Source organism: Oncorhynchus masou, chromosome 33, assembly GCF_036934945.1.
Source record: "Oncorhynchus masou masou isolate Uvic2021 chromosome 33, UVic_Omas_1.1, whole genome shotgun sequence".
Lineage (NCBI taxonomy): Eukaryota > Metazoa > Chordata > Actinopteri > Salmoniformes > Salmonidae > Oncorhynchus > Oncorhynchus masou.
The window spans coordinates 26,317,514-26,339,982 of record NC_088244.1 but is presented as its reverse complement, the minus strand read 5'-3'; the positions used below and the strand labels follow the sequence as shown (position 1 = coordinate 26,339,982).

At 41.5% G+C, this 22,469-nt stretch overlaps 1 protein-coding gene across 1 annotated transcript; it reads right to left on the bottom strand.

Annotated features, from left to right (window-relative positions):
- Positions 1 to 140: 140 nt before the first annotated feature.
- On the bottom strand, positions 141 to 13,447 carry fam131c (family with sequence similarity 131 member C). The gene is made up of 6 exons (XM_064957023.1): positions 13,185 to 13,447; positions 4,614 to 4,669; positions 3,425 to 3,515; positions 2,339 to 2,521; positions 808 to 906; positions 141 to 607 (listed from the first exon to the last, which is right to left on the bottom strand). The coding sequence occupies exons 1-6, from the start codon at positions 13,213 to 13,215 to the stop codon at positions 333 to 335; spliced, it is 735 nt and encodes a 244-aa protein (XP_064813095.1). The 5' UTR covers positions 13,216 to 13,447; the 3' UTR covers positions 141 to 332.
- Positions 13,448 to 22,469: the final 9,022 nt, after the last annotated feature.

The window sequence follows — 22,469 nt, the reverse complement described above, 5'->3', positions numbered from 1 at the left end:
TTCCTATGTACAATTCCATGGTTCACATGATTTGACAATTTACAATGTTGTACACTCAAAAAAGTTTCTCAAAGGCTACAGGTGGTTCTGCGTGCACCGTATCTGTGTCTAAAACCTGTACATTTCAACTGAAAATAAAAAGTCTCAGATATGTCTACGTCCCAATTCCTTGTGGTGTGATTATTCCTCTCCTTTCTGAGAACTGTTCCTCATTTTGTGTTTTAGATTACATGAATTTTGATCAGTCACCGGTCCAAAATTAGTGCTTCTGTTTCATCTCAATTTTTAAAGGTGGGGATGGAAGTGTCCCCCAAACAGTGTCTTCTGTTCTGCTAGTTGTAAAAAACCTCATCCTCATATAGGGAGCTGCTGTCTACGTGTTGAACGGTGGTGGCCTCTGAAGCTCCAGTCCTCCCTTCCTCTGGTGTGCGCCGCTCACTGTCTGGCTGAGAGGGGGGAGATATGGGGGAAACAGAAAAGACGGGGTGTGAAGGCCCCAGGTAGCCAGCATCGTAGCTGTTGTTGTCCTTTGTGTGGATACCGTACAGCTGCTGTGGGAGCCCAACGCTGCCATCGTCTAACAGAAAGTTAGACACGAAGTGGCTGTCTGGGGCACAGGAAGTTGACAATACAGAATTTATCATTCAGGGGTTATTACATGAGAGAACATGACAACATGGGCTAAAACAGTTAGTAAAACAAAGAAGTGGAAAGATGGGTTAGAAATGGTATTTAACTAAATACAAGAAGCCTCCACATTTGACAAGGATTATTTTGATGTGGAACTGGTCAGTGAATGGTCAGTACCTTGCAGAGGGTCTAAGCTGGAGGATAGCTGTTCTGGACCTTCGTACATCGACCAGACATTCATGGTCGTTTCAGCCAAGGCAAATTGCTCTGCTACTCCTGAGAAACCAAGGGACATATGGGTAAGAAGACCGCCCGCTGGCTTACCGGCTCCATCCCTCATCAGTGCAGGGGCGCAACATTCACTGGGGACGGGGGTAAAACTGTCTCCCCAGTTTTATCATTGGAATGTGATAGGAAAACAAAGCTACGGTGTGCTTTAGGACCATGCGGACGCCTCTGAGTGGTCGGATAGCCTGTTTGGAGTGTTCATCCGATAGGATAAAAAAAAACAATCTATATATGCCCCCTCCACTTCTAAAACCAAAGTTGTGCCCCTGCATCAGTGACAAAGTGAACCAGGAACAAGAGACACTGGTCTACCTCTGGTTTTAAATTTTACATTTCAGTCATTTAGCAGGCGCTCTTATCCAGAGCGACATACTGTTAGTGTATTCATCTTAAAAGGATCGGGCCCTTTTTTTCATTTTTCGCCTAAAATGACATACCCAAATCTAACCGCCTGAAGCTCAGGACCTGAAGCAAGGATATGCATATTCTTGATACCATTTGAAAGGAAACACTTTGAAGTTTGTGAAAATGTTAAATGAATGTAGGAGAATAACACATTAGATCTAGTAAAAGATAATACAAAGAAAAAACATGTGTTTTATTGTTTTTCTTTGCTCCATCATCTTTGAAATGCAAGAGAAGGGCCAAAATGTAATTTTCCAAGTTATGTGCAATTCAGATTCTGGCCACTAGATGATAGCAGTGTATGTGCAAAGTTTTAGACCGATTCAATGAACCATTGCATTTCTGTTCAAAATAATGTATCAAGACTGCCCAAATGTGCCTAATTGGTTTATTACTACATTTTCAAATTCATAACTGTGCACTCTCCTCAAACAATTGCATGGTATTATTGCACTGTAATAGCTACTGTAAATTGGACAGTGCAATTAGATTAACCAGAATTTAAGCTTTCTGCCTATATCAGGTATGTCTATGTCCTGGGAAATGTTCTTGTTACTTACAACCTCATGCTAATCACATTAGCCTACGTTAGCGCAACCGTCCAGCAGGGGGGTGGCACCGATCCTGTAGAGGTTAAGATAGCTAGGTGGGACAACCACTTATTTCAGTCATAATAAGTACATTTTTACTCAATATAGTAGCTATCAGGCTATTATTATCAGCTATTAGGAAAAAATGTAAATTGGGATTATTTAAGATACTCATTGAAGAGCTAGGGTTTCAGATGTTTTTGGAAGATGGGCAGGGATTATTTTCTCTGCTCTGGAGAGAGGGTAGAAAGAGAATGATTAAGGAGAGAGGAAAAGGTGGAAAAGAGTTCCCTAAGGTTAGAGGCAGAAGCTTGAAATATAAGGGTTGTGTTCCCTATATAGTGCACTTCTTTTGACCAGGGTAGTATATAGGGAGTATGGTGCCATTTGGGACATACCCAAGGCTTTGTTTCCTCTCTGCTAACCTGCGGCGAAGCGGGCCTCCTTGATCTCGTCGGTCAGGTGGGAATAGAGCAGCTCATCTTCCTGCAAGTCGCCACCTCTTTCACACCCGCCCCCCCAGCCATTCCACTCTATGAGGTGTGCAACACGCCCCTGGGCCATGGCTGTGGGCTTGGTGATGTGCTCCTTGATCATCACCACCAGTCCTGAGCGAGAGAGAGAGAGGGAGAGAGGTGAAAGGGTATTTGGGGAAAAAAGGAGGGAGAGAACTAGGGAAGGGAATGGTGGAAATGACATAAGTAGGAAAGGTGGAAAGGCTTGATGGGACGGAAAAGAGGGAGAGGACAGATGTAAAAATGGAAAGGGCATGTAGGGGAGAATGGGAGAGCATTTCAAGAAGAGTAATAGATGAAGGTGAAACGAAGACAGAAGCCATGGAGACTGTAAATGTTTTTCACAGCACAAGACTGAAGCTACTACATCAAGGTTACAAAGGGAGGGAATGTTACCAGTAACCTAAATATGATACAATACATCTTCAAATTCTACCTGACCCTGATGATCTTACAAAAACTATTTATTGAATTCTCATCAGTTGAGAGAGCCTTTTGACAAAGCAATTTTCTGTCTTTTCTCAAAGAAGGCAGTCTTCATTAGAGGGAAAATCTATGAACCTTTCAGCAGTTACAGTAGCCCCTCAGCACTCTATTTATTGAATATATTAATATATTATGATTATAAAAGATTAAAGGGGGCTCTCTCTGGAGAAAAAGTTCAGAAAGCCAGAACACATTAGTCACAATGAATACCTTACAGCTGGAGATTCTGAAGAGGTGAAGCAAAAATAAACAGATGGAAGGGTAAAGGAGTTTAGAACAAAGGGAGAAGAGACTAGGGAGGCAGAGAGCGAGTGTGTCTGTGAGTGTGTATGTGAGTGTGTGCGTGTGCATGCATAGAGATAGAGATATGACACATGGGGCGAGTGAAATTACATTTGCAATCTCCCAGAGAGACTAGCTGGCTTTTCCGTCTCAAATGAATGATTCATAATGAAAAATAAACATAGCTTGAGAACAGCATAAACAGAAGTCAATCTGAGCATGTCTCACCCATCAGGGAGGAAGTGGCCAACTCCCCAATGTCATAACCACTGCTGCTCTTCTTCTCTGACATATTGCCGTTAGATGGAGCGTGGCCGCCCTGCACACACACAACACAACACAATACACCAGGGCAACTTTAGGCACTCCCACAAATGCATAAGGTACACACACTCATACTAGAACATACACACATATAGAAATACACAAATGCACTCAAATATACTTACAGGTGTAGGATCTTAATTTGACCAGTTTCTCACAGCAGGAAAATAATCCTGCAGCAACAGGAAATGTGAATTATAGTGTGGATTATAATTCATATACATTTTTGTTGTGGCGAATACAATTTTTGTTAGGGCAAATCAAGTTTGACATTTTAAAGTGTAAATTACAACTTTTTTTTAACCTTGAATATATTATAAGTTTGCATTTCCTGCTATGCAGGACATTTCCTGCAACAACAGGGTGGTCAAATTAAGATCCTACATCTGTGCACTCAAATAGACACAGACACCGACAAGGACAGACACATGCGTGCACACACACAAACACACACAGGCATGCACGCACACACAGGCATACATACAAGTACACCACAGGAGGTTGGTGGCACCTCAATTGGGGAGGATAGGCTCGTGGTAATGGCTGGAGCGGTATGGGTGGAATGGTATCAAATACGTCAAACATATGGTTTGATGCCATTCCATTTGCTCCGTTCCAGCCATTATTGTGAGCCGTCCACCCCTCAGCAGCCTCCACTGAAGTACACACACCAACACACTCGCACATGCACACAGACACCCAAGCTACACAGTTCCCAGAGGAAGAGGTGATAATGAGGAAAACAAGTGACAGTTAAAGATCTTAACCTGCACTCCCGCTAACATGTAAAAGTGAGTGAGATCCAATTAAATTGTTGCAACAAAAACTCAACTAAAATATAAAATGAGGAATAGACACATCAATACTCATGGTTATTCAATGACTAGACACGACTAGACATTGGACAAACACTGGGGCTTTGACGAGAGTGAATTCTGAATGCTTTTTTAAAAGCAATATTGGACGTTTTCTATGGTGATATTCTATGTTAGACTTGAACAATCTTTCAACTTTCAGTAGTTAAATAATGGCAATCAGAAAATAGTCTGGGAATAACAATGTTGTTTCGTTAAACAGTGTTGTGAGAACAGACCTTGACAGGCTGGGATTGCAGCACCTCCATGGGATGCTGGGGAGCACTCTGGAGCTCTGCAGGGAATCAAACACACTGGTGTTATGTGTTTGTGTGCGTGCATGCGTCAAAGGAGGTTGGTGGCACCTTACTTGGGGAGAACGGTCTTATGTTAATGGCTGGATGAGTGGATTGGTATCCAATACATTAACCTCTTGAATCTATAGGGGCGCTATTTCATTATTGGATAAAAAAACGTGCCCGTTTTAAGTGCAATATTTTGTCACAAAAAGATGCTTGAATATGCATATAATTGACAGCTTTGGAAAGAAAACACTCTGACGTTTCCAAAACTGCAAAGATATTATCTGTGAGTGCCCCAGAACTGATGCTACAGGCGAAACCAAGATGAAACTTCAAACAGGAAATGAGCAACATTTTTGAAGCTCTGTTTTCCAATGTCTCCTTATATGGCTGTGAATGCGACAGGAATGAGCCCACAATTTCTGCCGTTTCCCCAAGGTGTCTGCAGCATTGTGACGTATTTGTAGGCGTATCATTGGAAGATTGACCATAAGAGAGTACATTTGCCAGGTGTCCGCCCGGTGTCCCCCGTCGAAATTGGTGCGTCATCTTCAGCTGCAAGTATTTTTCCATGGGATTCTTTTTTGGTACCCAAACGTGATGTACAAAACGGAGCAATTTCTCCTACACAAAGAATCTTTCAGGAAAAACTGAACATTTGCTATGTAACTGAGTGTCTCCTCATTGAAAACATCCGAAGTTCTTCAAAGGTAAATTATTTTATTTGAATGCTTTTGTGGTTTTTGTGAAAATGTTGCCCGCTAAATGCTACGCTAGCTATCAATACTCTTACACAAATGCTTGTTTTGCTATGGTTGAAAAGCATATTTTGAAAATCTGAGATGACAGTGTTGTTAAGAAAAGGCTACGCTTGAGAGATAGCATGTTTATTTCATTTCATTTGCGATTTTCATAAATAGTTAACGTTACGTTATGCTAATGAGATGGAGGCTATAACTGGATACAGGTTTTTTTCATAGCCAAACGTGAACAAAACGGAGCGATTTGTCCTACACAAATAATATTTTTAGAAAAACTGAACATTTGCTATCTAACTGAGAGTCTCCTCATTGAAAACATCTGAAGTTCTTCAAAGGTAAATGATTTTATTTGAATGCTTTTCTTGTTTTTGTGAAAATGTTGCTGGCTGAATTCTAGGCTTATAGCTATGCTAGCTATCAATACTCTTACACAAATGCTTGTTTAGCTATGTTTGAAAAGCATATTTTGAAAATCTGAGATGACAGTGTTGTTGACAAAAGTCTAAGCTTGAGAGCAAATATATTTATTTCATTTCATTTGCGATTTTCATGAATAGTTAACGTTGCGTTATGCTAATGAGCTTGAGGCTATAAATAGGATCCCGGATCCGGGATTGCTCCCGCAAGAAGTTAAACACGGTTTCCATGTGTTTGATGCCATTCCGTTTGCTGCGTTCCAGCCATTATTATGAGCCGTCCTCCCCTCAGCAGTTATCTGTGACGTGTGTGCATGTAGAGTACCTGTGAAGAGGATGAGGTAGCCACGCTGAATCTACATGCAGTCATTTAGCTATAGCCACTTGGCACAATGTTAATCTTTAACATGGTCCCTCTGTGTTGGTTAATTGATGTTGATGAGATCTACAAGGGACATGAATTAATACGGTCCAAGTCTTTTCTCTGGGGTCTGTGTAATCAGATGAGGTACACACATGCACGCGCACACACGCACGCGCACACGTGCACACACGCACACGGCAGGGTGGCCTAGTGGGTAGTAACCGGAAGGTTGCAAGCTCAAACCCCCGAGCCGACAAGGTACAAATCTGTCGTTCTGCCCCTGAACAGGCAGTTAACCCACTGTTCCTAGGCCGTTATTGAAAATAAGAATTTGTTCTTAACTGACTTGCCTGGTTAATTAAAGGTTAAAATAAAAAACACACACATAGGGGATCCCCCAGGAGTTGTTGTCAAGACAATTGGCTGTTGCTATGGAACATGGGAGCAGCAGAAGGAGAGTGATCCCAATCAATTTACTTCAGTCACGAACACACGCATAAACAAATTGCTCCCAGCTGGATCAAAGATTTACAAATCTATCCCGCAGATAGGCTCTATAAGGAGCTGTTTACACTTTGAAGCCAATAGCAAGTCTGTGTCCTTGTGGGGTCAAATTGCATCCCCCACTAGTAATGGAAAGTGAAAAGTGTCTGTGGGCAATTGGGGAGGGCAGCCGGTAGCCTAGCAGTTAGAGTATTGGGCCAGGTCACTGGTTTGAATCCCCGAGCCGACGAGGTCAAAAATCTTTCGATGTTCCCTTGAGCAAGGCACTCAACCCTAATTTGCTCCATGGGTGACGTGCTACTATGACTTATCCTGTATAACAACATGTTCCACTCCACCTATCTGGTGTATGAGACAATAAAACATTTTGGACAGTAGATCACAGGAGTTTGGCGGCACCTTAATTGGGGAGAACGGGCTTGTGGTAATGGCTGGAGTGGGATCAGTGGAACGGTATCAAATACATATAACACATAGTTTACATGTGTTTGATGCCATTCCATTTGTTCTAATCCAGGCATTATTATGAGCCTTCCTCCCCTCAGCAGCCTCCACTGCTGTAGATGTCCCCTCAAGATGCCCCCTAGAGTACACAAACACACGCATGCACACGCACACATACACATACTGCAAAAAAGACACACAGTCGATAATGACAACCAACCCCCATATTCCATGTGACAATCACCCCTCCCTAATTAAGATGCTAGTTACTACATGGCTTGACCTAGATTTAGGTTTTACATATGTTCATGGACACTACCATAATTCAAACATTTACAAAGAAAATACCAAAAATGTTGTTTACTTTCACCTATGTTAAACACAAATTCCAATTACCTCAAAGAATTGACTAGGTGGATTAATTATTTTAAAGAATGTGCACATTTTAACCTTGAAAATATTACACAGTTATTAGCACTGTGACAATCAACCCGTTAGACAACCCCAGTCTCCCATATATTTTTCTTGAACATTACTTGGAATTTCTGTTTTGCAGTCTTCTGTGAGGGTCTTGTATCTGTGCTTGCAATTGTATGTTGTATTACCGAAGCGGGACTCTTTAACATACCTAAACAATTGGAGGTCTATTACACTTCAGTGTCGTGATGCAACATGCTTAGCACATAGAATTTAAAAGGTATTGTCGGATATTAATCATCCTAATCAGACAGGTTTTTTACATGGATGATACATTGGAGGTAATATAAGACATGTACCTGAAACAATAGAACACAATGAAAAATCTGGGAAACCAGGCTTGGTATTCATAGCTGACTTTGAGAAAGCCTTTAATAAAGCAGACTGGAGTTTATATATACAGTGGGGCAAAAAAGTATTTAGTCAGCCACCAATTGTGCAAGTTCTCCCACTTAAAAAGATGAGAGAGGCCTGTAATTGTTATCATAGGTACACTTCAACTATGACAGACAAAATGAGGGGAAAAAAATCAAGGAAATCACATTGTAGGATTTTTATGAATTTATTTGCAAAGTATGGTGGAAAATAAGTATTTGGTCAATAACAAAAGTTTATCTCAATACTTTGTTATATACCCTCTGTTAGCAATGACAGAGGTCAAACGTTTTCTGTAAGTCTTCCCAAGGTTTTCACACACTGTTGCTGGTATTTTGGCCCATTTCTCCATGCATATTTTGGTATTTTGGCCCATCCATCTCCTCTAGAGCAGTGATGTTTTGGGGCTGTTGCTGGTCAACATGGACTTTCAACTCCCTCCAAAGATTTTCTATGGGGTTGAGATCTGAGACTGGCTAGGCCACTCCAGGAGCTTGAAATGCTTCTTACGAAGCCACTCCTTCGTTGCCCGGGCAGTGTGTTTGGGATCATTGTCATGCTGAAAGACCCAGCCATGTTTCATCTTCAATGCCCTTGCTGATGGAAGGAGGTTTTCACTCAAAATCTCATGATACATGGCCCCATTCATTCTTTCCTTTACACTAATCAGTCGTCCTGGTCCCTTTGCAGAAAAACAGCCCCAAAGCATGATGTTTCCACCCCCATGCTACACAGTGGGTATGGTGTTCTTTGGATGCAACTCAGCATTTTTTGTCCTCCAAACACGACGAGTTGAGTTTACCAAAAAGTTCTATTTTGGTTTCATCTGACCATATGACATTCTCCCAATCTTCTTCTGGATCATCCAAATGCTCTCTAGCAAACTTCAGACGGGCCTGGACATGTACTGGCTTAAGCAGGGAGACACGTCTGGCACTGCAAGATTTGAGTCCCTGGCGGCGTAGTGTGTTACTGATGGTAGGCTTTGTTACTTTGGTCACAGCTCTCTGCAGGTCATTCACTAGGTGAGCCACAGATCAAGGGAGATTATCAGTGGTCTTGTCTTCCATTTCCTAATAATTGCTCCCACAGTTGATTTCTTCAAACCAAGCTGCTCACCTATTGCAGATTCAGTCTTCCCAGCCTGGTGCAGGTCAACAATTTTGTTTCTGGTGTCCTTTGACAGCTCTTTGGTCTTGGCCATAGTGGAGTTTGGAGTGTGACTGTTTGAGGTTGTGGACAGGTGTCTTTTATACTGATAACAAGTTCAAACAGGTGCCATTAATACAGGTAACGAGTGGAGGACAGAGGAGCCTCTTAACGAAGAAGTTACATGTCTGTGAGAGCCAGAAATCTTGCTTGTTTGTAGGTGACCAAATACTTATTTTCCACCATAATTTGCAAATAAATTAATTAAAAATCCTACAATGTGATTTTCTGGATTTTTTTCTCATTTTGTCTGTCATAGTTGAAGTGTACCTATGATGACAATTACAGGCCTCGCTCATCTTTTGAAGTGGGAGAACTTGCACAATTGGTGGCTGACTAAATACTTTTTTGCCCCACTGTGTGTATATATATATATATATATATATATATATACAGTGGGGAGAACAAGTATTTGAGACACTGCCGATTTTGCAGGTTTTTCTACTTACAAAGCATGTAGAGGTCTGTAATTTTTATCATAGGTACACTTCAACTGTGAGAGACGGAATCTAAAACAAAAATCCAGAAAATCACATTGTATGATTTTTTAAGTAATTAATTAGCATTTTATTGCATGACATAAGTATTTGATACATCAGAAAAGCAGAACTTAATATTTGGTACAGAAACCTTTGTTTGCAATTACAGAGATCATACGTTTCCTGTAATTCTTGACCAGGTTTGCACACATTGCAGCAGGGATTTTGGCCCACTCCTCCATACAGACCTTCTCCAGATCATTCAGGTTTCGGGGCTGTCGCTGGGCAATATGGACTTTCAGCTCCCTCCAAAGATTTTCTATTGGCTTCAGGTCTGGAGACTGGCTAGGCCACTTCAGGACCTTGAGATGCTTCTTACGGAGCCTCTCCTTAGTTGCAATGGCTGTGTGTTTCGGGTCGTTGTCATGCTGGAAGACCCAGCCATGACCCATCCCTCACCTTCCTCATGATCATTGATGCCCCATGAGGTGAGATCTTGCATGGAGCCCCAGACCGAGGGTGATTGACCGTCATCTTGAACTTCTTCCATTTTCTAATAATTGCGCCAACATTTGTTGCCTTCTCACCAAGCTGCTTGCCTATTGTCCTGTAGCCCGTCCCAGCCGGGTGCAGGTCTATTTTATCCCTGATGTCCTTACACAGCTCTCTGGTCTTGGCCATTGTGGAGAGGTTGGAGTCTGTTTGATTGAGTGTGTGGACAGGTGTCTTTTATACAGGGAAGGAGTTCAAACAGGTGCAGTTAATACAGGCAATGAGTGGAGAACAGGCCTTATTAAAGAAAAACTAACAGGTCTGTGAGAGCTGGAATTCTTACTGGTTGGTAGGTGATCAAATACTAATGTCATGCAATAAAATGCTAATTAATTACTTAAAAATCATACAATGTGAGTTTCTGGATTTTTGTTTTAGATTCCGTCTCTCACAGTTGAAGTGTACCTATGATAAAAACTACAGACCTCTACATGCTTTGTAAGTAGGAAAACCTGCAACATCGGCAGTGTATCAAATACTTGTTCTCCCCACTGTATATATACACATATATAGGTATTCATACAGTTCAAGTCAGAAGTTTACATACATAGGTCAGTTAGGATCACCGCTTTATTTTAAGAATGTGAAATGTCATAATAATAGTAGAGAGAATTATTTATTTAAACTTTTATTTATTTATTTCATCACATTCCCAGTGGGTCAGAAGTTTACATACACTCAATTAGTATTTGGTAGCATTGCCTTTTAATTGTTTAACTTAGGTCAAACGTTTCTGGTAGCCTTCCACAAGCTTCCCACAATAAGTTGGGGGAACTTTGGCCCATTCCTCCTGACAGAGCTGGTGTAACTGAGTCAGGTACGTAAGGCCTCCTTGCTCACACACGCTTTTTCAGTTCTGCCCACACATTTTCTATGGGATTGAGGTCAGGGCTTTGTGATGGCAATTCCAATACCATGACTTTGTTGTCCTTAAGCCATTTTGCCATAACATTGGAAGTATGGTTGGGGTCATTGTCCATTTGGAAGACCCATTTGCGATCAAGCTTTAACTTCCTGACTGTCTTGAGATGTTGCTTTAATATATCCACATAATTTTCCTACCTCATGATGCCATCTATTTTGTGAAGTGCACCAGTCCCTCCTGCAGCAAAGCTCCCCCACAACATGAGGCATTTGGAAATTGCTCCCAAGGATGAACCAGACTTGTGGAGGTCTACAATTTTTATTCTGTCTTGGCTGATTTCTTTTGATTTTCCCATGATGTCAAGCAAAGAGGAACGGAGTTTGAAGGTAGGCCTTGAAATACATCCACCTCCAATTGACTCAAATTGTGTCAATTAGCCTATCAGAAGCTTCCAAAGCCATGACATAATTTTTGGGAATTTCCCAAGCAGTAAAGGAAAGTAATTCAGACCCCTTGACTTTTTACACATTTTGTTACGTTACAGCCTTATTCTAAACTAGATCCTCATATCTCTGTCAGGTTGGATGGGGAGCGTTGCTGCACAGCTATTTTCAGGTCTCTCCAGAAATGTTCGATTGGGTTCATGTCCAGACTCTGGCTGGGCCACTCGAGGACATTCAGACACAACTGAATTGTCTTAGCTCTGTGCTTAGGGTCATTGTCCTGTTGGAAGGTGAACCTTCACCCCAGTCTGAGTTCCTGAGAGCTCTGGAGCAGGTTTTCATCAAGTATCTCTATGTACTTTGCTCTGTTCATCTTTGCCTCGACCCTGACTAGTCTCCCAGTCCCTGCTGCTGAAAAACATTGCCACAGCATGATGCTGCCACCACCAAGCTTCACCATAGTGATGGTGCCAGGTTTCCTACAGACGTGACACTTGACATTCCGGCCAAATAGTTCAATCTTGGTGTCATCAGACCAGATAATCTTGTTTCTCATGGTCTGATAGGCTTTCGGTACGTTTTGGCAAACTCCCAGCGGGCTGCCATGTGCCTTTTACTGAGGAGTGATTTTCGTCTGGACACTCTACCATAAAGGCCTGATTGGTGGAGTTCTGTAGAGATGGTAGTCCTTCTGGAAGGTTTTCCTATCTCCACAGAGGAACTTTAGAGCTCTGTCAGAGTGACCATTGGGTTCTTGGTCACCTCCCTGACCAAGGCCCTTGTCCCCCGATTGCTCAGTTTGGCTGGACAACCAGCTCCAGGAAGAATGTTGGTTTTCCCAATTTTCTACCATTTAAGAATGATGGAGGCCACTGTGTTCTTGGGGACCTTCAATGCTGCGGACATGTTTTGGTACCCTTCCCCAGATCTGTGCCTCCACAGAGTCCTGTCTCTGAGCTCTACGGACAATTTCTTCGACTCCATGGCTTGGTTTTTGCTCTGACATGCATTGTCAACTGTGGGACCTTATATAGACAAATGTGTGTATTTCCAAATCATGTCCAATAATTTTAATTTACCAGAGGTGGACTCCAATCAAGTTGTAGAAACATCTCAAGGATGATCAATGGAAACAGGATGCACCTGAGCTCAATTTTGAGTCTCATAGGAAAGGAGTACTTCCGTAAAAAAGGTTTTTCTGTTTTTATTTGTAATAAATTTGCAAACATTTCTAAAAACGTGTTTTCGCTTTGTCATTATGAGTTATTGTGTATAAATTGCTGAGGATATTGTTTTTTTAATCAATTTTAGAATAAGTCTGTAACAGAACAAAATGTGGAGAAAGTCATCTGTATTTCCTTTTCAAAGTGCTGTTGATCTCCTAAAACGTTACATTTGTACTGTGACGTTCCCAACAAAGGTTAGGTATCAGAGGGGTTGGTTGAAATGCAGAAGACACATTTCAGTTGAATACATTCAGTTGTACAGCTGACGAGGTATCCCCCTTTCTCTTATATCAAGTCGGCACAGATAAATCAACACAGATCACTGGACAGAGAGGATAGACAGAAGGAGGGACTGACGGACACACAGAGGGACAAACATACAGAGGCACTGACCTTTGTGACCTTTGCATAGGCAGGCACCCATGGTGACGAGACGGCCGGTCAGTTATCGGTTTACCATCATGTCAGAGAGATGTGAGGATAAGGGGAGAGAGAGAAACAAACCAAATATGACGACTGGTCCAGGAAGAAGCTCAGGGGCAGCGAGAACAAAGTAAACTAAAGAGGGATGATACACCAGGTCTATTTCTTGCAGTATGCCAAATCATTGCCTGTCATCTCTCGTACTGGAGAGGAGAAAGAACGAGACAGATAGAGAGAGAGGAGAGAGATAGAGAGAGAGATAGAGAGAGGAGAGTGTGAAATGGGGGAAAGCCTGAATGCCATTTGCTACCGCCTTGGTGTCCCTCCCCTCCACTCTTCTCCACCCTCCCCTCCAAATATTCTTTCACACTCACACTTCCACCTCTGACTTATGGAGAGAGGAGACATATAGAGATAGAGCTATGCCCACAACACTGCTGTGATGTGGTGATATGATTATACTAGTATCTAGCCACAGACAATATGCTTGATAGTTCTATGTTGTTGTCTTAGGTCTCTCTTGTCGTGATGTGTGTTTGTCCTATATTTTTATTTTATTTTTTAATCCCAGCCCCCGTCCCTGCAGGAGGCCTTTTGTGTTCTGGTAGGCCATCATTGTAAATAAGAATATGTTCTTAACTGACTTGCCTAGTTTAATAAAGGTTAAATAAATAAATAAAATAATAATAATAAAGTTCACACACATTGACCATGAGCGTACATTGGATTTGAGTGCCAAATGTATCAGTAATGTGTCATACACATGCAACCATGACGGTAGCTGCGATTGCCAGTTGAGATTACAGAGTTTTATGGTGTCTGTCTACACAATACTAAACTCCTAGATCCAAGTGTTGCATAGCTGTAACATCTAGTGAGCAAAATTAACACAAGATGTTAACGCACATGTTATATTCCTTTTGTCTACTTTGTCTCAATCCATCAAAGTGCCAACAAACCCTCATAATGTTCTAACTGGGTCTCCATGTGGTGACATCATCCCCTGCAATGGTTGAATCCTCTTCATTGGGAAAATCCTGTTCCCATGACAACCCCCTACTCTATGTGTTCCAGCTTTCCTGTACTAGTCGGGTAAGGATGGAGGAGGTGAATGTGTGATGACATGTATTTGAAGATGGAGAACTAGATTAGTTGTGATAAATTGAGTAATTACTGAAAAAATCCTGCATTCCTAGGATCAGCTAACTGAAAAGAGCCTGCAAAGATATCCTTTAAAGTAGCAAGATTAAAGCAGTAAAGCTTTGAAGGCGATGTGACTAAGTTATATTATCTAAGTGGAAGAGGAGGAAGAATAGTAGGTAGGAGGAGCCTGACCTCTGCTGGTATTCAGATAAAAGTGCAGCATTTCCAACACTGAATAAATTAAATAACCACACATGCACGCACTCACGTACGTACGCACGCACGCACGCACGCACGCACGCACGCACGCACGCACGCACGCACGCACACACACACACACACACACACACACACACACACACACACACACACACACACACGTCAACCAACTTTATGCCAAGGATTCTACTTGAAACATACACTAGAAGAATATGTCTTCTGGAGGAATCCCAGATGTGTCAATCATTGCCTTCCCTGGAGTGCACTAGCCTGGTCCTCAACTCTCCTCATGTCCTCTCCCCTCTATCCCATAACCTGTCTCAACCCCACGCCTTTCGTAAACCTCTTTCTAGGGAGCGTAGATAAATAATTATTCTCAAATCCAGTGCCAAAATCAACAACTTTCTATTGTCAGAGTGTGTTATTACTGAGAAGCTTGAATTGACTCTCCATGTTCCTCTCTGTCGCCAGTGTGTTGACATGCTTCTGACGCCAAAAACGACACAAATGAATGGACAAAAATGTATCAGACAGTTCATTAAAAGAGACTTTGTGGTTTTGACAACATATCCCGAGAGAGCCATGTTTCCGTGAAACAGAGAATGTTACAATCCTTGATGTCTCTCTGGAAGGTGGCCGCTCCGTCTGCCTCTCCTGCGGCGATGTTGTTTTGGGTCGGCCTCTGGGATTAGATCCAATGTCCTGTGTGGTGGTCCGTACAAAGGATCCGCTTTGGGGAAGTTGTATTCCTGGTCGTAATGTTGGTAAGTTGACATCGCTCTTATATCCAATAGTTCTTCCCGGCTGTATGTAATAATTGGGCTGTATGTTTTCAGGGCTAACAATGTAAGAAATAATACATAAAAAAACAAAATACTGCTGTAATGGCTGTCTTGGGAAGAAGGTGAGGACTAATGCGCAGCGTGGTATGTGTTCATCTTTTTTAATGTAAACTGAACACTGAATAACAAAACAACAAAGAAAACAACCGAAACAGTTCTGTCTGGTGGAGACACACAAAGACAGAAAACAACTACCCACAAAACACAATGGAAAACAGGCTACCTAAATATGGTTCTCAATCAGGGACAACAATTGACAGCTGCCTCTGATTGAGAACCATACCAGGCCAAACACAGAAATAGAAAATCATAGACAAACTAACATAGACAACCCACCCAACTCACGCCCTGACCATACTAAAACAAAAGACAAAATAAAGGAACTAAGGTCAGACAGAACGTGACAACTGCATAGTTTCCTACAGACTCGAAACCTCGAAGCGAGGCGACCATCTCTGCCGGGGCCATCTACTAGTTGTATTTAAAAAGTGCCATAATTCAAAAGACTGTCCATGAAGACCGTTATTTGCTCAATCTGCTAACATCACAACTGCACTCTTTTCAGAGTTCACCGACACATAGACCAAGCACAACAATATGACCACTGGGAAACATTTGACTGAAACAACGAAGGGTACAGATACATGACCAACATACAGTAGCAACCCACCCCACATTTTTTGCATACATTTTTAAATAAAAATAAATAAAAAATAAATAAACCTTGGTCTCTTTCTTAAGGCATCTCCAAAATGCATGTGTTTCAGCCTAGCTCAGTGCTTTCTGTGGTGGTGGGGCAAGCCAGCAGAAAATACAGTGCATTGCGCCGTGATTGGCTCAGTGTTCTGTCACCCATGGGGACACTACGTCACCTCCGAGTCTAAGTGGAGACCTTGAAAATTCTCACCCCATGGGTGCTGCCATAGACTTACATTAGAAGTCTAAGGTTCAAGGTCGTTGGCCACAGATAAATTGACGTCAAATCATTTTATATGTAAAGTAGTTTTGATTAAACTGACAACATCATACATGTCAACATCATACTTTCAAAATCTTAGCTAGCAGTCATCATCATGAATAAAGTCGGCAAATCCTTTTAAATCCATGTCATATAAAGAGAAATTATAAATAAAACGTATCAGTGCTCATCATCCATAGGACATAAACATTACACAACAAGTTGGAAATCGCAAATTCAACAATGAGTGGTTTGGAAGGAATCAATGACAGTGGCTCTTTGGTCTATTTACCCATCTTAATTTTGCCTACTGTTCTGACTTGGTGGTGCACATATAGCCTTCAACCTGTTTTAGAGAGCTTTCATTGTCTGCTTATGTGCCCCCTTTATTTATCCTACGGTTCTGAATTGGTGTACAGGGAGAACACTGTAAGAATGGCCCATGTTTTGAATTCTGTCGCTGTACATTTCAAAAGTGCTATACAAATAGTTATATTGACTATGTCCGCCCTAGCTCGCTCATTAATGTCTTAATCTAAATTACGTATTGCCTCTTATCTGCTTGTCGTCCCCTTATGCCATAGCTTGTACATCTCAATTGTCATTAGAAACCATATTTGTTTAAGCAAGTCAGCCATATCAGCTATGTTTGTTTAAAAGTCAGTAAATGAGGCTGAATTAACTGTTTTGCTGCCATACAAAGCTCCTATGTTAGCCAGGTGTAGCAGCAGTAAGATGTTGGGACTGCTGTTGGGACAGCTTTATGTAGGCCCTAACAGTTTGTGGGCACCGTTTATCCCCGTTAGTGCAATTAATGCAATTAATGTATTGTTTAGTGTTGTGTTGTGTACTGGCTTTGCTGGCATGCATCCCACTTTTTTTTGTTGCCCCACTAAGATTTACAGGGAGGTGTCTGTGGCTGTCCCAACATGTGGATTGCTACTGGAGAGTTTTACCCCATTTGACTCGCTGATGGCTTAGAACCGTGTTCCCTAAACATGCATAATGCTTCTACTGTTCCTAGCACAATGAAACCAAAACATTGACTCAACGATTGCAGGATGGAATTGAAAACCACTGGAAAGATTATCTATTATATTGACAAGATATTCAAGTGACCGCTTGAATACATGTCCTCAATGATGGAAGGCAGGCGAGATCAGGTGGGACCATTCTAGCCAATGAGAGGGCAGATGCGCGTGTGAACAAGACACAACTAAGTTGTTTTTCTCAAAGTTGCTGGAATTCCACGTGCATCCACTTATATCAGTACATTTGTAACAGCTTAAACATTATGAAACTTCTATTCGATCAAATAAGCCTCATGTAATTAGAAACTCTCTCATATACCTCCTAAAAAAGGAGCTTATCTTACGTGGAGAGAATTGACTGCTCTCTTTTTCCCCTTCTCCTGTCTTTCCTAATTTACTTCTCCCTTTTTTCCCTTTCTCTCCAAAACTACGGGTAGCACTTTCAGCTCCGCACGACACGTTTCGATGACACAAGACTAAATGGCCGTTTTGTCCTCAAAAGCGTGGGCTTTTGGGCTATGATGCCTTGCCTGCAGCTAAATTGGCAAGGTCTTTGGTTGCACTGTCAGGAAATTGCATTAATCCAAAACTGGGCTGAAGTAATTTCCCTTGGTTCTTAAAGCGATGCCAGAGCCGAGGCTCAGTCCTGGATAACAGGGACAGGAGGCCTCAGGGCCAGACGAAGCCTCCTCCTCCATCTGACTCCTAATTGGTTTAATGACTGTAATTATCTGGTGGAGTTCACATTGTGCACCAACGATTAATGGCCCCCAAAACATATGTAGACAGGAGGAAATTAGGGGGGGGGGGGGCCTGCGCAAGACTGTGGAGAAATGAGAAAGAGAAATGGAAGAATGGTCTTATCATTTTTTGTGTTTCTTTGTTTTCTGTGAAATGTGCTAAACCCTGAAGGTTCCTATATCCAGAGTAGGTAGCAACACTGGAGAGTGAATAATATTGAGGCGTAATTCTTCAAAGTCTAAACTGTTGGGGGAGGGGTTCTAAGCTGACATATGGAATTGTTTTAAGGTGGTCATACTATGGCTAATTTAGCTATTTGATTTTTAGGACCCCTTTAGGTATACAACATATATATATATTTTTAGGACCCCTTTAGGTATACAACATATATATATATATATATATATATATATATATATATATATATATATATATATATAACATGTATTTGATAAAATATTGAATTTGGCCTTTACTACTATAGTTTAGAGAAATGCACTGAATAACACATTCATAAATGGCAAAAAAGACAGTCAAAATATAAATCATAAGAAACAAAGTTTTGAGGTGTCTGTCCTATATCTAGGCGATATAGGAAAGCTCAGGAAATATATCTTTATTTCTTTACACATATTTTACCCCTTTTTTGGGTAGACTCAAAACTATCTTCATACTTCCTTTCATTTTTTAAACCGGTACCGGTTACCTTCAGGTGAGTCCCGTGACACTTGTGGTGATCGCAGAGCAAAACGGAGAACACTGCCATGTTTGGGAGAGTCACTCTCACCTTTCCATAGTGGTGACCATAATAGTTTCTAGGTCAAACCGTTCGGACGCTACAGAAGTTTTCATGAGAAGACCGATTTTCAGGATGTCTCATGGTCTGACACACTGCTCTTGCTCTGCCACCTTTCTCCGCATATGCGGAAGTGTGAAAACGGAGGATGTGGTGGATTGAGATACATCCAAAGCAAAAAAACTGATATAGCTTAAACTGACTGATTTTGATGGAGATTTTTTTTTTGTGGGTTACTTACTTAGATGGTGCGTCAATCGACTCCAGGGGGTTAAATGGCTAATCCAAATTGAAATAATTTAAACCGAACCTGGACCCCATATGTACAACTATTTAAGACTATACCACCCAGGCTGTGTGTTGTTAAAATCGAAAGGCTTTTGCAGAGCAAAATCCTCCTGCGATGAAGCACCAGTGAGACTCCACACAGACATATAAATGGCAATTAAACAGTATTCTGTAAAATAGGTCAAATAAGTTCTGGAGTGAAGACTTTTTCAGAAGCACAGACTGAAACCTTTTGTCTCTGTTTTCTGGTACCGCGCCGGGTATTGAAAGGTGTCTCTGGGGCCCGAGCCTAGTACTAGACAACAGAGACAAAAAGTAGCTTTTACCTTCAGTATTCAGGCATCCATTTAAATCATTAATTGTGCTAGCAATCAGAAACACTAGCCTCCCAAGTTGCGCAGCGGTCTAAGGCACAGCAGTGCTTGAAGCGTCACTACAGACCCAGGTTTGGTCCCAGGTGGCGCACAATTGGCCCAACCTCATCCGGGTTAAGGGAGGGTTTAGCCAGTTGGGATTTACTTGTCCCATTGCTCTGTAGTGACTCCTTGTGGTGGGCCTGGGCACCTGAAAGCTGACTTCGGTTGCCTGGATGGTGTTTCCTGCAACACATTGGTGCGGCTGGCTTCCAGGTTAAGTGAGCGGTGCGGGTTGGCATGGTTGTGTTTTGCAGGAGGCATGCCTCTCGAGTCCGTAGGGGAGTTGCAGTGATCGGACATGACTAACTACCAATTGGGGAGAAAAAGGGTAAAAGTACCCCAAAAAATGTATGCAATCGGAAACACTGCAATAATCTTATAGGACTTTTTAGATGAAAATGCAAAGAAAACTGGAAAATTGGGGAAAGAGAATCATTTTCAAAAGCATGAGAGTAAGGGAAAGAAAGGAGAGCTGAAAGAAGAAGGAAGACCAATATAGACACAAATTGGAGGATGTGTTTTTTGGTCAGGAACCCATCTCTAAAATTAGTATGGATGTAAATTCCACAGTGTTGCCGGTTTTGAATCCACACATGAAAATGAGAGTTATGCAGAATAAAAAAAGTAGTGGACGGGAGAAGTCATACATGAACAGTAGCATGGTCATTTCTTTTCCACAATGGCCATTTTCCAGATGAACAGAGACATCTTTAAAGCCACAAAAAGTAGGAAAGCTAAAAAGAGGGAAAGCCACAGCGGGCCACCACACAGAAGAATCCACAGAGTAGGCTTTACTTTAACCATGTGTCCCATTCGCAGGCATCGACTCACAGCCTTCAACACAATCACCACACATGCTATTGTGGCCTGCAGCTAAGCCGCGCACAAATATATGCATGCACACACACACACACACACACACACACACACACACACACACACACACACACACACACACAAAGAAATTACTCTGCATACAGTCACTGAAAAGTTTCAAGTTTTAATGTCACATGTTGTAATACAGTCAAATGCCTTTCTTGCAAGCTCCAAACTCAAGAATGCACTTATCAATAACAATGTAATACTAAAAATAACAAGGTAGACCAAAAACACACGATATAAAAATAAGAAAAACACGATAAAGTAAGCAAGCATACTTACAAGGTCAGTTCCAGTACCAAATTCACAATGTGCAGTGATACTGGATCGATAGAGGTAGATATGTATAGGGGTAAGGTGACTAGGCATCAGAATAAATGATAAACAGAGTAGCAGCAGTGTATATTTTTTATTTTACCAGGCAAGTCAACAAATTCTCATTTTCAATGACGACCTAGGAACAGTGGGTTAACTGCTTGGTTCTGTGCAGAACAACAGATTTTTACCTTGATCTTGTAACCTTTCGGGTACTAGTCCAACGCTCTAACCACTAGGCTACATGCCGCCATATATGATGACTGTATGTGAGTGTGTCTAGGGTCATTATAAATGCATGTGCATATTATGTGTATTTGAGCAAATGATGAAGTGAGTGTTTGTATGTGTGTTGGAGTATCAGTGTGCATAGTGTGTAGGGCCCTGTCAGGATACATAGACATGGCACAAAAAGAAGAAACAAATACAAAAGGTCAATTCAGTCTGTGTAGTCACATCAACTGTTTGTTGGCTTAAATACATTCACATGGATTCCCACACAAACATCGATACACACATTTAGCAAAGAAATAGATTGTGGTTCTGCTCTTGTTTTTCACTCTGGGACCATTTAAAGAAAGGTTCCACCACATATGAGAACTCGAAGGATGGAAAATGGTAGACTTTCTTGACCATTTCTAGGCAGTGCATGCGCCTTAGAACACACTGTGTTCTAGGCTAAGTCAAGGACAAAGACCATGACACGGTCATGCTTACATGACTATCACTGTTCCCATGCTCGGTCTGTTAGTTCTGTGTTGGCCGACTTTCCCAGCTATATTAATTCCGTATTTAAATATTTACATAACTTTTCTCCTATGTTCATCTTATCTAATGGAAGGCATTATAGGCGTTGTTACCTGCATTAATCAATCCCAGCTAATTCAAAATGAACAAACGCCAGACCCCAAGGTCAGCCTGAATGAGATTAGGAGAGGCTTGGTCAACACCACAAAGTGCAATTTAGAGAAGGGCAGGTCTGGTCTTGCTAGACTGCATGGCACAGCGGTTTTCAGTCATCTGCATTTTGACCTGACTCATTAGACATCTTAAATCTCGAAAAGTCAATGATGCCAGTTGAGTAAGTGGCTAATGATCGGTCTTATGATTTTGAGTTAAACATAAGCCATAAGTTCTTGGGAGAAGTTCTGATACTACGCTGGTGATTTCCCAAATGGGGAAAGTCATTTAATTGTAGATCAAGATATCATCTCATTTGAAACAAACAAAAACACAAGATAATGATCAAGAAATTGAGAATGTTTAACATTTGGACCAACTGTGATTAATCTGTTATTAAGTCCAACTTTTCACTGTTAATTTATTTGCTATGATAATCTAATGCCCTTTCTATCTCAAATTATTTCAGTGATGTTGACACGAACTGCATTCATATCAAGCCAATACTGGAATTAAGTTATTGTAACGCTCTACTCTAACATAAGCAAATAGATGTTTGTGACTCAAAATGAGTAAACAGCCACATTAAAATGCTATCCAGGTTTAGTTTGCACATTCTTTCCCATGTAGCCAATCTGGGGGGAAAAAACAAGGATCCAGAAAATCTAAATCCTCAGTACTGTGTGTGTGTAAAATACAATCAATAAGTGAACAATGCAAAAGGAAG

What these genes read in the sequence shown, in the direction of transcription:
- fam131c (XM_064957023.1), bottom strand. Translation starts at nt 13,215, where the DNA reads ATGGGTGCCTGCCTATGCAAAGGTCACAAAG. An exon ending in CCTATGCAAAGGTCACAAAG is followed by an intron (nt 4,670 to 13,184) that starts GTCAGTGCCTCT and finishes GATTCCCTGCAG; the next exon opens with AGCTCCAGAGTGCTCCCCAG. An exon ending in CAGCTTAGACCCTCTGCAAG is followed by an intron (nt 608 to 807) that starts GTACTGACCATT and finishes CCTGTGCCCCAG; the next exon opens with ACAGCCACTTCGTGTCTAAC.